The 15,528-nt window shown below is 33.5% G+C and overlaps 1 protein-coding gene across 4 annotated transcripts in view; it reads right to left on the bottom strand.

Annotated features, from left to right (window-relative positions):
• Positions 1-817: 817 nt before the first annotated feature.
• Spopl (speckle type BTB/POZ protein like) overlaps positions 818-15,528 on the bottom strand; it is a 51,083-nt gene continuing 36,372 nt past the window's right edge. For 2 of the 4 annotated variants that reach the window (XM_074070654.1, XM_020186761.2), the window contains 6 exons: positions 13,214-13,391; positions 13,078-13,133; positions 11,346-11,468; positions 8,820-8,962; positions 8,677-8,730; positions 818-5,122 (listed from right to left, as the gene is read on the bottom strand). In XM_074070654.1, the coding sequence (XP_073926755.1) occupies positions 4,978-5,122; positions 8,677-8,730; positions 8,820-8,962; positions 11,346-11,468; positions 13,078-13,133; positions 13,214-13,391 (699 nt within the window). In that variant the 3' untranslated portion in view covers positions 818-4,977. Of the gene's footprint in view, positions 5,123-6,883; positions 6,992-8,676; positions 8,731-8,819; positions 8,963-11,345; positions 11,469-13,077; positions 13,134-13,213; positions 13,392-15,528 lie in introns of all 4 variants that reach the window. The other 2 variants (XM_074070655.1, XM_074070657.1) reach the window with 2 other exon arrangements.

Here is a 15,528-nt window from a genome sequence, read left to right as displayed (position 1 = left end):
ATGGAAGAAGCACTATAGGAAACAGGAATGCCAATTATTTTTGCTACTATTACTGGTACGGAAAAAAAATAAGGAAAAAAGCAGTAACAAAATATTTTGTCAAAAATTTCCAATAATGCCTCTTCTATTTAAAAAAGTGATCAAAGCAGGATGGCCTTCTCTTAGGAGCAAATGATTCTGAGGTGGTAGAAGAAACACACATCCCAACATTCTAAACCCAAGCACTGGCTGCTGTAGAGTAAAAGGGAGTCCATTACTAAAGTTCCAAATAACCCACTTATCCTATTTTAGTATACTTGCATAGACAATGCTTTAAGTTTTACAATCTTTCTTTTATCTTTTATTCTTTGCAGGAGAATCTGGTACATGAGTACATGTATGTTGGATACATGGAAGATTTTTCACTGTGCCCTTCTAACTATGTCTTGGCCACAATTTTTAATCACTAATTGTGTTAACGTTACTAAACTGGTTCAGGAATATGCTGCCTCAAATCAACTTTTGGTAGCATCAAATGATTACATTGTCTGCAATAACAAAGGACAGCAGTGCTAGGGAAAAGGTGATCTTTAACTGTTACATAACATATGTGATATTAGAATAGGACATTCAATATGGCTGGCAGGCACATGCTAAGATAAATATATATGTAATATTTCAGTAAAAGAGTCTTTAGTAGGTTCCAATAAATACAAACTTCCCTATATAAAAAAGACAATTACTATGGAAAATTCAAGTTTTCATAACAAAGGAATGCACTAATCTAAAAAAAAAGAAGACATTTTAGGGAAGATTCAAATAAATACAAAATAAGCCATTTCATTCTGAATAAGTAATAACAACTTTATTTTAACTCAACCTGCTGAAATGCAAAAAGATATTTTCAGCAACAAGATACAAGTAGCATGTATCTCATCATTAACATCAACTGATTAAAAATGAGGCTGAAAAGTTCAGTAAGTTTTTAAACATTTGAATTTTGAAAGTCAACTTCCTTTAGAACTAATATTTAAATAATTTTAGCAGAAATTTTATTTTCAAAAACGGGACTCAATTTAGTTATATCTTCATTTTTAAAAGCTGACTGCAAAATCAATGGGTTACAATATACAACAATAAATTCTAATAACAGAAAAATATTTAAATGTAAGAATTCCTTTTCAAACATAATTTCACATACTACAAACAGAAGACACTGTGTGATTTCATTCCTAGTGAAGAGGAAGTCTTGCATATGGTAGGCACTCAATATTTGTTCAACTGGACCTAAAATTTACATCATTCCATGAACACTTAAATAAAGTAGAGCTCATAATCTGTATAAAAAAGTTTGCAAAATACTCTTATGTGTGCTGAAAGTGCTGTATTTGTAATCTAAGAACATTAAAACAAACCCACACACCCATCCACCTTTTTCAAGAACACATTGAATATTTTTATTTTATCCATCAACATGCATGTCCAAGTCAAACAAGTTCACCTCTTTAAGTAATGTGGCTATAAACAAAGATTTCTGATTGAATTTTCACAAAACTTAACTTACCAAAGTCCCTACGGTGTTTTAGTACCAGTGGGTAGTACATATGATCCATAATTTTTTTTCTGTTTTGGCAGTGCTGGGAATTGAACCCAGCACCTTGAAAATGCTAGTACTAAACATTCTACCTCTAAGCTACAACCTTAGAATTTATCCATGATTTTATGAAGAATTCTGCTTAGATTTTACATTTATGCACAAAATTTCAGATGGGTAAATTAATAATTATACTCCTGACAATTTAAGCAATCACTTAGATCTAGCTTAAAAATCAATCAATAATGTTCATAACATCTTTCAGAGATCTGCATTAATACTTTAAAACTTATTTATACTTGATGTCCTAAAAAGGCACTGTAAATTGGTAATTTGCAGTAAATTGGTCACATTTTTGAGGGTTAAATTTACTGTCAATCAACTCTCTCCCTCTAAATAAAGCACAATTAAGGGAAATATGTCAACTAACCTCAACTTTCAACATTTAACAGAGTCCTATTTTCAAAAATTCAGTCTTGAACACACAACACATAGCCCAAGTGAATAGAGATACTCACACACACACACAACACACACACCTCATACAAATGACTGTGTAATTCATGCAATGTTTCAATCACCATTTGAAGACAATGACATGAGTATTCAAGGAGGTAACATTGGCAAGCCATATTATGGCACCTTCATATTTGTGCTCCAAATACCAAAACACATTAAAATTAAAAATGAAAAAGGCACAAATATAGTATTTCTAAATTTTAGACTAAAGAAGTGTTCTAATGGTTACTTCGGTAATATGTAATGCTTAAAACCACTTACTATTTTGAAAGGAAAAGTATTGTTTATGAGACAAAAGGGACACAGGAGCAGGCTGGTAGTTTAAAAGACAAGACTGTGCCAGACAGAAACTGTGCCTATTTTGAAAAAAATTTACATAATTTGAAAATGGGGCAGTGGGTGATAAAGGTTATTAGAGCACTCACATAAGAATACATTAACAGTTTTTTTAATCATTGCTCAAGAACCCATAATACCAAAAATATACATAATAAATAAAAAAATAAATCAACTACCATAAGATTCTGTTAGTATAATGGTAGATATTATATTATCTGAAAAGTGGACATTTCTATAAACATGGGTATCTTATAGCACAGTGTTTGACATTTTTGGTACATATGTGCTACCAAACTTAAAAAAAAAATAATAAAATCCTTAAGATTTGCAATAAACACTAGAGGAAGGGCAAGTTGAAATGCTCATCACATGGTATTTTTATTAAAGTCACTGTGGTTAGAAGTGTGGTTAGAAATTAGTTCCTAATGTGGTGGGGTCGTGTGCATTTAATATAAATGGGTGTACCATTATATTTAAAAAATATACAACATAATTCTATAGCTGGATGGAATCTTTGCTTTCTTATAATACCATAGAAAAAAACTTATATGTGTGTATGTGTATTTTTAGATTGCACATTATAAATTTAATAAGCTTAATCTTATGGTTTTGTTAATTTAATGAAGTGAATTTCTACTTGTCAAGATACTCTTACAGGGAATGAAGTCCATTACCAGGTAAGAATCTTTCTTCTATCCCAAGGGATTCTTTCAAATTTTAAATTTAAGTTACCACAACAAAGACTCAAACTAAGATATGTGAAAATATGATCTTTTCAAACTCCAGTTTGCTTTGGACAACAAATGATATTTGACAGGATTTGTTCAATGTAAATATGAATCACTCTTGATATCTTAGACTGTTTCAGTTAACACTGAACAAAGTGATAGCAAAAAATATATTTTAAAACCTTAAGCTTGCTGTTTTCTTTTTGTTCTGAATTCAAAAACAAAATAAACAAGTTTACGTGCATTTTCATCAGGAGAATAAAGTTGCATATGCAAACATATAGGCATATGCATTTGTTTTTTTCAGAGACACTTTTTTCTTGTGGTCAGATACAATTCTTGTGAAAGAAGAGCACTGTCACTGCTGCAGAAAGTCAACTGCAATGATCTGACACTCCTCACTCCTGCTTCTCCAAGAGAGTGCGTCACAACAGACCTCACAACTGTCAAACACAGAACATTTGTGTATATTTAAAGCTAAAATTTGTTTATAATAAAGAACTGGCCCATGAAAAGCAGTTTATAAATAGTTTATCCTGTTCACATTGTACAGAATTTCAATCATCCATGATGTCAGTACAGTAACCGAAACATGAAGGAGAAAATAAGGGGAAAATGAAGTTTCATAGTGTGGCCTGACGGAGTCTAAGGGTTCTCTCCTTTACCATAGCTCTCCCATAGGCAAATAATATCCATTCATTGTTTGAAGGAGAGCTGACTGTCTATAAGTCATTTATTCTTCAGATGCCTTTTCCAAAGTGTGATAAAACAGGAATAAATTGAATAATGAATATCCAAAATTAAGCCAGATTATCTACGATCAAGAATAACTTTCTTATCTATTATCACAAACTTCCAAGTTGCCATCTGTTTTAAAAAATTCTTTCAAAAGTTAAAACACAATTAATTATACCATATTAATCCCCTCAAAAGCAAAAAAATATATGTACCATTCAGCATACAAAAGTTACACATTAAAAGTGCATATATATCTTTCTTAATTGGCCCACTCATTAAATTTACATTTGGTCATCCTTACTTTTAACATGTACAGAATTCTTCATATAAATGTAGGTCATTATAAATTAAAAAAAATTACTTCGGCATAATACATGCTTTCTTCTTATTGAAATCTTAACCTCAATCAATTTTCAATCACTGTAAACTTGGACAAATCCACAGTTTCTTGAACAATTAACACACAGACAAACATCACAGATTTTACTAACAATTTGGGCCAACTCATTGCATATTTGCCCCCTGAAATGAAAAATAAATTAAATTGAAGCAGTGTATTGCCATAACTTACCTTGAAGGTAAGCAGGTTCTTCTGTATTTATAGAACTCGGATTGGAGACATTTTTAGTAATCTCCAATACAAGTGCCTTTAAGGAGAACCTAGTTTTAAACTTTGAGATAGCATAGGACAAACCCTATAAAATTAATTTTTCTTTTCTCAAAATAATGGAAGATCCTTTTGAAACTTAGTATCTTCAGTTATTGATATTACTGCATTATGGAGCTAGTGCAATCCTGCATAGCCTTGGTCAAAATGCAAGGCACAATAAAAAATTAAAGTATTATATGAACAAGAGAAGTCATTGAAGATAATTTAAGGCCTTGAAGTGAATTAATCAGTCTAATTTAAAGCTGAAGTATAAACCATAAATTATCCACCTGAAATGCAAGCAGTATGACTTTCCAGCTTCTGTTCTGTGGACAAGAAAACAGAAACAACTCCTGCTTATGGTCTGTGTATTAAAATTCTTCTGGACCTGGGGGAGTAAAGTCAACTCATTTCTACTGTCCGTGGAAGATTCAGGACTGCTTTAGCCGTTTGCGTGGAATGCCAAACTGTGGACACTGTGCAGATGCTAGTGCTCGGAAGGCTTCTGCTACTAAGTGAGGGTGAGACTGAATCATGGACTTCCACCCTGATGTTTCCATTATATCAGTTGCTTGGCTGAAAAACAAAATTAAGTGTTGTTAACTACAGAATACTTTTCAAAATGCACCATTGTATCATCAATTCTTTTGTTAATTTGTGGATTTTCAAATGTTTGAACACTTCCTACTTCTCTCCATGTGTTCAAATCATTTAAATTGTTAAAATATCCTCTTTATCTTGCTGAAACTGAAACTACTGAAGTTTTTTGAAGTTTGACACCTGAATTATGTGACACTCATGTCTATAGTTCTACTCTCATTGTTACCATTTCAATACCAGCTCTTTGAAGAGCCCTTTCTCTTATTAAATGTGCTTCTTACAGGCAGGTTTTGTCTAGAGTTCTAACTTTTGCCCTCTGTTCTTCTCCTGTAGCATGAGTTATTCATTCTATCCTGTCCACTCTTCACAACATTAGCAATTATATTCAATGATGATAACTACTGACTTGCTAAAAACTAGTCCTTCCCACAAGGTTCATTCTTAACCATTTGCTCTTTTTCACTTGAATGTGCCTGAGTCCCACAAATTCAGAATTATCAGCTAAGAACTTATCATCTCTTTCCTCAATCCCCTAATTTTTCCTTCATTTAGATTCCAGCATAATATAGTGATTTAAGTCAGAAACCTGGGAATCATTCTAAAGCCTGTCCTCTTTAGTCATCAAAGTACTATTTTAATTCCTAAAGATGTCCATAATCACTGGTTAAGGCTCTCTTCCTCTCACATTCATATTATTACTAGTCTCCTAATTTGTTTTCTTGTCTCCTATCTTGCTCCTCTCAATCTAGCTTTTACAATGCTGCCTTAGTAACATAAATGTGACTGTATCATGCTCTGTTTCATTGTTGTTCTTTCCTATAATTAAGCTTTTAGAAAAAGAAACAGAGTTCATTAGTGTTAGTTTCCCACGTTTCTCCATAGCTTTCTACTCCTAATTCTATGATCTGGCCTTTTATACTCTGGGACTAAACTGCTTACTGTACCCTATATGTTAATATGCTCTTGCTGGGGAATCGGAGTAATTGTTCAAGCAACAGCTCTAGGAACATTTTCCTCTCCTTTTCTTTGCCTTTTACCACCCATCATCCAAATACTATCCCAAATGTTACAGATTCCCCCTTCAAGATATTTCTTATAGATTTCTCTCTAGTCTCATTGCCATCAATCAAGTAAAATTTTCTCCTTCATGTATTTGCTTGAACTACTCCAGTAACATTTCAACTGGTCTACCTGTATTTAACCTTCTTCCTCAACTACCGTCACCACCTTCCTCATAATCTATTGTGTCCAACTTAACATGCAGAATGACTGCTAAAAATGCAAACATGATCATGCTCCACATTAGATGATGAACTTTACTGGAAGCTCAATACTCTCTGAATAATGCCTGAAAGTCCTAATAGTATGTGGCTTTGCAGATCTGACCCATCTGCTTTCTCTAGCTTATTCTATTACCCACCCTACAAACATACACACACACACACACACACACACACACACACACACACACACACACAAATACACTGCTCGCTCCCCATCGCTTCTCTCTGCTGTCTGTCTGATCACTGTGACTTTGCATATCTTTGCTCTCCTTTTCTGGGATATGCTTTCCTTCCTTTCTTCTTCACCAGGGTACCTCCTATCAATACTGTAGACCTTTATTTTCACAATGCCCTGCAAAGGCTTTCTGTGATCCCTAGATAAGACTAGGTTCCTTTGCTATATGCTGCTATTGGTGCTTCATATTCTTTATCATCACACTTTGTTGCAAATTACCTGTTCAATTAATCTGCTACTAAGCCATAAATTCCTTGAAGGGAGGAAAAACATCTGCCATGCTCATCACTATATTCTCTGTGCAGAGCACAGTGCCTTGGAAACTTACTGAAAATAAAAGGTAAGAATCTGTCAAATGAACAATCAACTACCTCTTCATGCTTCTATACTTTGATTCACACTATCCTCTCTGCTTGTATTTTCTGCTATTTTCTTCTGAGTCTGGTAACACCTATTCATGTTTTAAGATTCAGTTCGGTCATCTGCAAGAAGCCACTCCTAAATCTCCAGGTTTAATGAAATGCCTGTACATGTCCTCTTCTATCAAATTACTTACCATATTATAATGAAATAGTATAATTATGTACCTATCTCCATTAGATAAATTTCTCATGAACAAAGATTTTTCTCCTCAAATATTTTTTTTGATATGCAGCATGTTAGCATGGTGCTTGAGAAACAATAAATGCTGCATTAACATTTGCTGAAGTGAACAGCAGCTAGTACCTGCTATCAACAAAATAAATTTTTATTTGCCAAACATCAAATTATCAATGTGTCATTTTGTTTAAAACTTCAATTAGTTTTTAGAATCACAGATACCTATTAATATGCCTGACCTTTTCATTTATTAATTTGATTACTATCTATTGAAGGCTTGTATATATAACACAACTTTTCCAGAGCGAATTAAATAGGATAATATATTTTGACAATATAAAAGTTGTATGTCTTTCTTTTATATTTACTTATTTATTTTTTTGGTGGCACTTGGGATTGAAACTACCTGGAAAGTGCTCTACCACTTGAGCTGTGCTCCCAGCCCTTTTGTTTTACATTGTTTTTGATATAGGATCTCACTAACTTTGACCAGGCTCTCCTCAAACTTCTAATCCTCCTGCCTTTGAGTTCTGAGTACTTGGAATTACAGGTATTCACCATCACAGGCTGGCAACAAACTCATGATCTCCTGTTCTGCCTCCTAAGTGCTAGGATTATAGGCCTGTACCACCACAGACCTGGCTCCAATATATTTCTTAACAGAGTAAAACTAAAGCTTGAAATTGATTAAGTAAAAAAACTTTATAGAATTGTTATTTTGCTGCTAATTCAAAACCATTTTTTTCTAAGATCATACACCATGCTGATACTGTAGTATCATGCACTGAATAGTATACAGGACAACCAATATTTTAAAAGTTGTCTCAAAACCAACAACAACAAAAAATAAAGACTTTCACTGGGCATAATGGTGCATTCCTATAATCCTAGATACTTGAGAGGCTGAGTCAGGAGGACTGCAAATTTGAAGCCATCTTGGGCAAGCAAAAGTTTTAAAAAGGGCTGAGGATATATGTATTCAGTAGTAGAGTGCTTGCCTAGTTGTGTAAGGCCTGAGGTTCAATCCCCAGTATTGAGAAAAACAAAAAAAGTAAAGATTTTCAAAGCAAATGTGGAGGTTATACTCCTCATTAGATAAAATGAATACTTGCTACATTTTTAGGAATACTTTCTCAAGAGGAGAGGCTGTATCCCCAGTAGCCCTTAAATACCTGGACTCAGCTATATACCACATAGCATATGTGCTTAAGAAATTAGAGTATTCATCCCACTTTGCATTAGAAGCTGATCTACAGGGAGCATAGCCTTAGGAATCCACTAAGTAGTCAATTTTTTTGTTTAAACATCTGTCTGCTTGATATAACTAACGGATTCATACTTATGGGAGAAGAGCAAAAGGCTATGCAAACACTTAATTTCAGTTATGCAGATCAGAAACTGAGTCATCTTACTTGCTGTTCCAGTTTTTCCCATCTTTACACCCAAGTTGTCGAAGTACACTGCACCTGCATTAAAGATTTAAACACACTTAAAAAAAAGTCCAGTGAAAAAAGGTTGAAGGTGTCATGTCCAATGAAATACAACCACAGCTTACCTATTAATAAAGTCTATGGCTTGTGCTTTCAACTGTTCTGCACTGTGCAAATCTGCAAGGACAAGGGTATCGGCAACATTTTCTACTGAGAGGTTACTACACAAAGCTTCTTCACACATGACCTTCAGCCGTTCCAGTGCATACTATCCAAAAGCAAAACAAATATTAAACATTTACTTCAACCACTAAGTTTTCAAATGCATGATATTTTCAACTTAGAAAATAAAGTTAAATCAGATTACCCTTTGAACTAAAGTTATTTTCAAAGTCATTAAATCATTATGTTAACTTAATATGAAGAAAATATGAATGAATACATTTAGGAAAAAGACTAATTTGCTTTAGGAAATTTCAATATGCATAAAATACAGTGTATTTTAAAGTAAGATTTATGCACAGTCACCTTTTTAGTCAAAATTCCTATTAAGTATATTTCTCTTTTGTACTATTTCACACCTAAATTGTACCACTTAGTACACCTTGCTACTACTCAATCTTGAAGAATAAATTAATTGAAAGCTAAACAAATCATATTCATAATCACCCAAAGTTCTTACAGTTATTAGTATATATAATGTAGTAAAACATCATTAGCAGTTTTCTTGGGGGTATTAACTGACATTTAATAAAAAGCACAGTAAAAGTTTACACTTTGTTAAGTTCCATGGCCATAAACCGCCCATCCATTTAAGAGTGTGAATATACCCATTTCCTCAAAAGCTTCCTCCTACCCCATGGTAATCTTTTCCTTTTGACCCACCCCAGGCAATACATATGCTATCTCTATAGACTACTTTTTATTTTCTGAAGTTTCCTATAAATGGAATCATATAATATGTACTCATTTTTGTCTGGTTCTTCCTCTAAGTATAATATTTTCAGATTCATGTATGTCATTGTCTGTGATCAGCAGTTCAATTTTTCTTTTCTTTTTTTGCAGCACTGGGTATCTCCACCAGCCCTTTTTCCAAGATAGGGTGTCATGGACCATTTGCCTGTGCTGGCTTTGAACCACGATCCTCCTGATCTCTGCCTCCTGAGTAGCTAAGAGGTACCTGGCTCAATCTTTCTTATTACTAAGTAGTATTCCATTACATATAGATGCACCAGAATTTGTTTATTCATTCACCTGTTGATGAACATTTGGGTTGTTTCCAGTTCTTACCTATTACAAATAAAGTTGCTATGAACATTCACATACAAGTCTTTTTTTTTGGTGGGACTGGGGTTTGAACTCAGGGCTTCACACTGGCAAAGCAGAAGCTCTGCTGCCTGAGCCACACCTCTAGCCTACTTTGCTATGCTTATTTTGAAGATCAGGTCTCACAAACTATTTGCCTTGGCTAGCCTGGAACCTTAATCCTCCCAATCTTAGCTTCCCAAGTATCTACAATTACAGGTGTGTGTCCTGCTCATATATAAGTCTTATATAAACATAGGCTTTCTTTTTCTTGGGAAACACCTAAAAGTGGACTCACTGGAGCATATGGTAAGTTTAAACTAAACTTTTGAAAAAAGTGCCTAACAATTTTCCAAAGAGGTTGGGACTCCCATTAGCAATGTCTGAGAGTCCTAATTCTTCCACATCCTTGCTAATACTTAAGAGTATGGTCTTGATAATTTTAGCCATTATAAAAGATGGGTAGAGGTATACCATGATAGTTTTAATTTACATATTTCTAATCATGTTAGGCATCTTTTAATGTACTTCATTGATTTTCTGTTCACTCTTAAGGATAACGCTGTTTCTTTATAATTGAGTTTTGAGAGTTCTTTATACCTTCTGAGTACAAAAGTCAGATATATATATTGAATGTGCTTTTAGGACTAGACTTAAGATTTTCTGATACTTTTGCAGTTTCTGTACCATTAAGAAATCACTATTATGATATAAAATTGTTAAAATTGTTTCTTTTCTTTCTATGCTGTTATATTAGAAAATAAACTTACAAATATAAAGCATTAAATTAAGCACGTTCTTTTAAAAAAACAAAGGTCAAACACTATATCTAAGAATATCTGAAAAGTGAAATAGATTTTATATGCTACTGTGTGTTCTTATCAGAGTGAATATATATATATATATATACATACATACATACATATATATATGTATATACACTCAAAAAATATATACATATACATATGTATACTCCAAAGTATCAGGCTTACAATTTAAGCACTCATGAAAAAAATCACTTCTGGCTCAAGATATTTTTACAGCTTGTTTTTTTAAACAATTTCATTTTTTTTTTTTTTTTGTCTTTTCTTTTTTGGTGCTGGGATCGAACCCAGGGCCTTAAGCATGCTAGGCAAGCGCTGTACCACTGAGCTACATCCCAGCCCAAACAATTTCATTTTTATATTATCTACTGTATGCTATTTCAAAAAACTTAAGAGCTATCTATAAATTATTTAAAATAATTCAATACGTTGAAAGTTACTTGGTATTTTTGCTTGACGATAACTTTCTATATACATCAAGCTTGAGGATATTTTTCAGCTCCTTAAAACCTAATCACTTACTTTGTCTGCAGCTGCCAACAAGTTGTCAGCCATTTTATCAAGATTTGGTGCTTTCCCTGTGTAAACGAATCTCATCATTTCTTTGAAAACCTCAGGGTCTAAATCATTTATTTCCACTCGATTCTGAAAATGAAAACAACACAAAAATTAAAGAATACATACATGTAAATTTATCAAAGTGAATCTGACAGTAATTTAAAAACTCTGAATCTGAACTAAAGTACTTTACCATTCAAACATACACAAGGCACAAATATATTTAAACTCTATTTTAAAATTGAGGTAAGTAAATCTTCAGTAGGTGAATCAGTCAATCAGAAGTAGGTAAGTCTCTGAGCGAAAGCATAGACTGCATGAAAGGTAGAGACCATGACCAGCTGGAAAGCACACGCCCTAATATTGAGACCAGGCTGAGCACTATCATGTGGGAATATATGAGCCCTGGTTTCTCAATAATTAAAAAAGAACAAAAATCTGTAGTCCAAAGAATATGTGTTCAGTTTCTGACCTCTCTCTTAAAAGATAACTTTTTCCTTGTTGAATTTCTAGGTCCTAATATAATGCCTAAGACCCTATAACCACATTTTTTAACCCTAGCATTAAACAAAAGTAGGGCTGGTAGCTAAGAAATCTCATTTTTGCAAAAACGACATGTAATATTATCTGCTGACACTTCCATGCTTACTTGAGACATCCTCAAGTCCAAACAGGACTAGTTGCTTTTTTACATGTATATCTTGGTATTCCGTTTTGCTCCTAAGATCAATGAACCTAATTATCTAACATTAAACAATACCAAACTCTTCTGATCCTTTCTTGCCAGTAACATCTGACAACATCGATGTTTTCTCATCTGGAAGCAATCAGAAGGTTGATCATAGCACTTCTCTAGGCCAACTATTAGCTGAGAGAAAGCAGATATTTTATTACAGCATCTACTTCTGCAGAAAGAATAAAGCTGGGCCATGTGAATAAATTCTGGAGCTGCCTAGCGGGAGCTTACATTGTGCAACCAGCAAAGAATCAACCTCTCATGTCACACATAACTACATGGAGAAAAGCATCTGGGGGAACCAAAAGGTATCTTAATTTCTGTTAGAATGCAGTAATAGTGATATAATCTTTGTCCTTTTTTGTTAAATCTAATAAACATCTTATTTGGAGATGAAAAGAAATGCATATATGATTGTTGCAGCTAGAAAACAAATTAGAAAATTAGTTCATAATGTCTAGAAAGAAGAAACATACATTTTATTTTATGTTTTTTGGTGGAGCTGAGGTTTGAACTCAGCCTTCCACTTGTGAGACAAGCACTCTACCATTTGAGCCGTGTTCCCAGAAAGAAAGAGAAAATATACACTTTAAGCAGAGGCCTCTCAATTAGCTGTGAACCAGAACAGCCCCATGCCCTTCTTTCTGTGGTGCTGGATTTTGAACTAGGATCTTGTACATGCTAGCCAAGTGCTCTACCACTAACCACACCCTTCAGGATAACAACTACTCAATTATTTACCAACAGATGAGCCTGAAAAGAGCTATCACTTGGAGTAGCTGAGCATACACATTAAATTACATCTATTGTTCTATTATAGAACACATTTCCCCTCATCTCTCTATGGCCTCTAAATTTTTACTACTTACAGTACAACAAAAACTTTTACTATTATTTTTAATACATATATTTCACTATTTTAATGTGTACAAATCAACTAAACCTTTAAATCATGTTTACCTTTTTGCTTTCTTCCATTTCATGTTCAAACATTGCATTAAAAACTGGGGATCGAGCTGTAACAAGATTAAGCATCATTATTTAATGCACAAATTTATTTTAAAAACATATTATATTACCCAAAAGTAGAAAGTACCTGCAAGCACAGATTTATGAGCTTTAAATTCTTGTCCTCTCACAAAAAAACTGCAATCTGTAAATCTTGTGTTTTCCCAAAGATTACCTAAATCTTCTGCTAGTCGACATTCAGGTACCTTCAACATATTTGTATTAGTATGTCCTGATATGTTTACTGAATCTTGGACCACACTCACCTAATAAAAAAAAGACAGTAAGAAAGATTTTCACAAAGCACTAATAATAACTAGTTACTAAGTTCTATACTTGAATAATACAAACTATTACTGTTAAAAAAAATTCTAGTATCAAGGAATAAAATTTAAGAATATAGGGCTGAGGTTGTGGCTCAAGTGGTAGAGTGCCAACCTAGCCAGTACAAAAACCTGAGTTCAAGTCCCATTCCGCTCCCCACCCACACACAAAACAATGCATAAAAGTTAACGAAGAGAAATAATTTAGGAAAAACTAGGAATAAACTAGGTCTTTCTTAGTAGTGACATTTTATGTAAATAAATGGCTTATGAATTGGTTGGCAAGTCCAATTAATGTAATTACAAAAACTATTTCTCAACAGAAAATCCACAATATAATATCAAACTCAAATAGAAAGATGACATTTTTATGTGGTAGAGGAAGTTTACTTTTGCACTTAAACTTTAGGCTTATTAGCATTTAAACTTTACTATGTATACATATGACTTAAGTATAAAAAAGTTGTAAATCTAGTTTGTGATATACAAGTTGGGAACTTTTCAAAGTTTTGCTCCTTTTAAACACTACTCTTGAAATTATTCTAGGCAGAAGAAATTGTATCTGTTCATTATTTTCATAAAGCATGCATTAGAGTTGAAAATGTGGTTACATTCAATGTAAGAAAGGATTTCTTTATTTCTTTGTGTGTATGTGTGTATGGTACCGGAGTTTGAACTGAGGGCTTTGCACTTGCTAGGCAGGTGCTCTACCTCTTTAGCCATAATCTTAACTCTTTTACTTTTAATTGTTTTCCAGATAGGGTCTCATGTTTTTATCCAGTGGCCATCTGCAGACCCAGGTCCTCCTATTTTTATGCCTCCTATATAGTTGGAATCACAGGTGCATGCCATCACACCAGGCTTATTGATTGACATAGATTCTTGCTAACTTTTTGGCTGGGCTAGCCTAAAACTGCAATCCTCCCACTGTCTGCCATTTGAGTATCTGGTATTACAGAAATGAATCACTTTGCTCTGCTCCAAAGGAATTTCTTAAATTTTATTTATTGTCTCAATCTCATTCAAAATAATGTATTTAAATATATAAACTTATGCTCAGGACAGTAAATCTATCAGCTGCACATTTACTCAGGGCCATGCCCTTGGCTTGTTCAGAGGACATCTTGGAGGTAGCTCCAGAGACAGGTCCAAAAGTCAGAATTCTATGTTTTTCCTATCTTTTCCAGTTTTTGAGGGGAAAGAGTACACCATGTCAGTAGCCAAACCTCTATAATTAGTTTTTTAAATTTATAATTCAAGCAGTTAGTGTGTGGAGGTAACACTATAACCTTATTGCCTTCAAGCCTTCCTGCAAGTTGTCCTAGCTATTTATCCACAGGTAGACTCTGTCCAGGTGACAATCAAATTAAATACCGAATAACCAATTCAAATATAGACCAGTTAAATCTTAAAATAATGTTTTTAATGTAAAATGTGGCAAAAGCCAGGTGATTAAAAAAAAGCACAAGGATAAGAAAATATAGACATTATCATCAGGCACAGATGTTGATGATGATGTATTATATATACTCTGATAATCAATCTTCATTCAGAAGGATTTGTATTACTAACATTCCTATCTAATACTATCACAGCAACCACAAATTTAAACTAACATACATAATTAACATCTCATATTCCCCAAAGTATTCAAGTGAGTATTTATAGAACAGGAATTAGTGACCTAATTAAAAATTGATATGTTATGATTTTTGATGACTGTTTTACTCCATACCTATAATTAAGAAAATGATAAAATTTAGTTTTCTCTATTACATATTAAAAACAGACAATGAACAATCTTACTCATGGAACCTAGAATTAAAAATTCAGGAAGAAGGCTGAGATTCTTTGCTGACATGACTTGACAGTCCTTTTTTAAACATGTTTTTGGCTGTCAATCCTAAGGATATGCTTTAGAGTAAAGATGAACATTTGAGAGATCTAACCAACTCTGACTATTCTAAAAATTTAAGTCTCCCCCACTGTGGAACTAAGGTGACAACTGGTTCCAATTTTTCAAACTAATCCTAAAAGCTAGGAATTTCCAAAGCTGCATTATACTACAATGCTGCCACTA

This window comes from Castor canadensis, chromosome 4 (assembly GCF_047511655.1).
Source record: "Castor canadensis chromosome 4, mCasCan1.hap1v2, whole genome shotgun sequence".
In the NCBI taxonomy this organism is placed as follows: Eukaryota; Metazoa; Chordata; class Mammalia; order Rodentia; family Castoridae; genus Castor; species Castor canadensis.
Note: the sequence above shows the minus strand (reverse complement) of the source record. Positions and strands in the feature narration are given on the sequence as shown.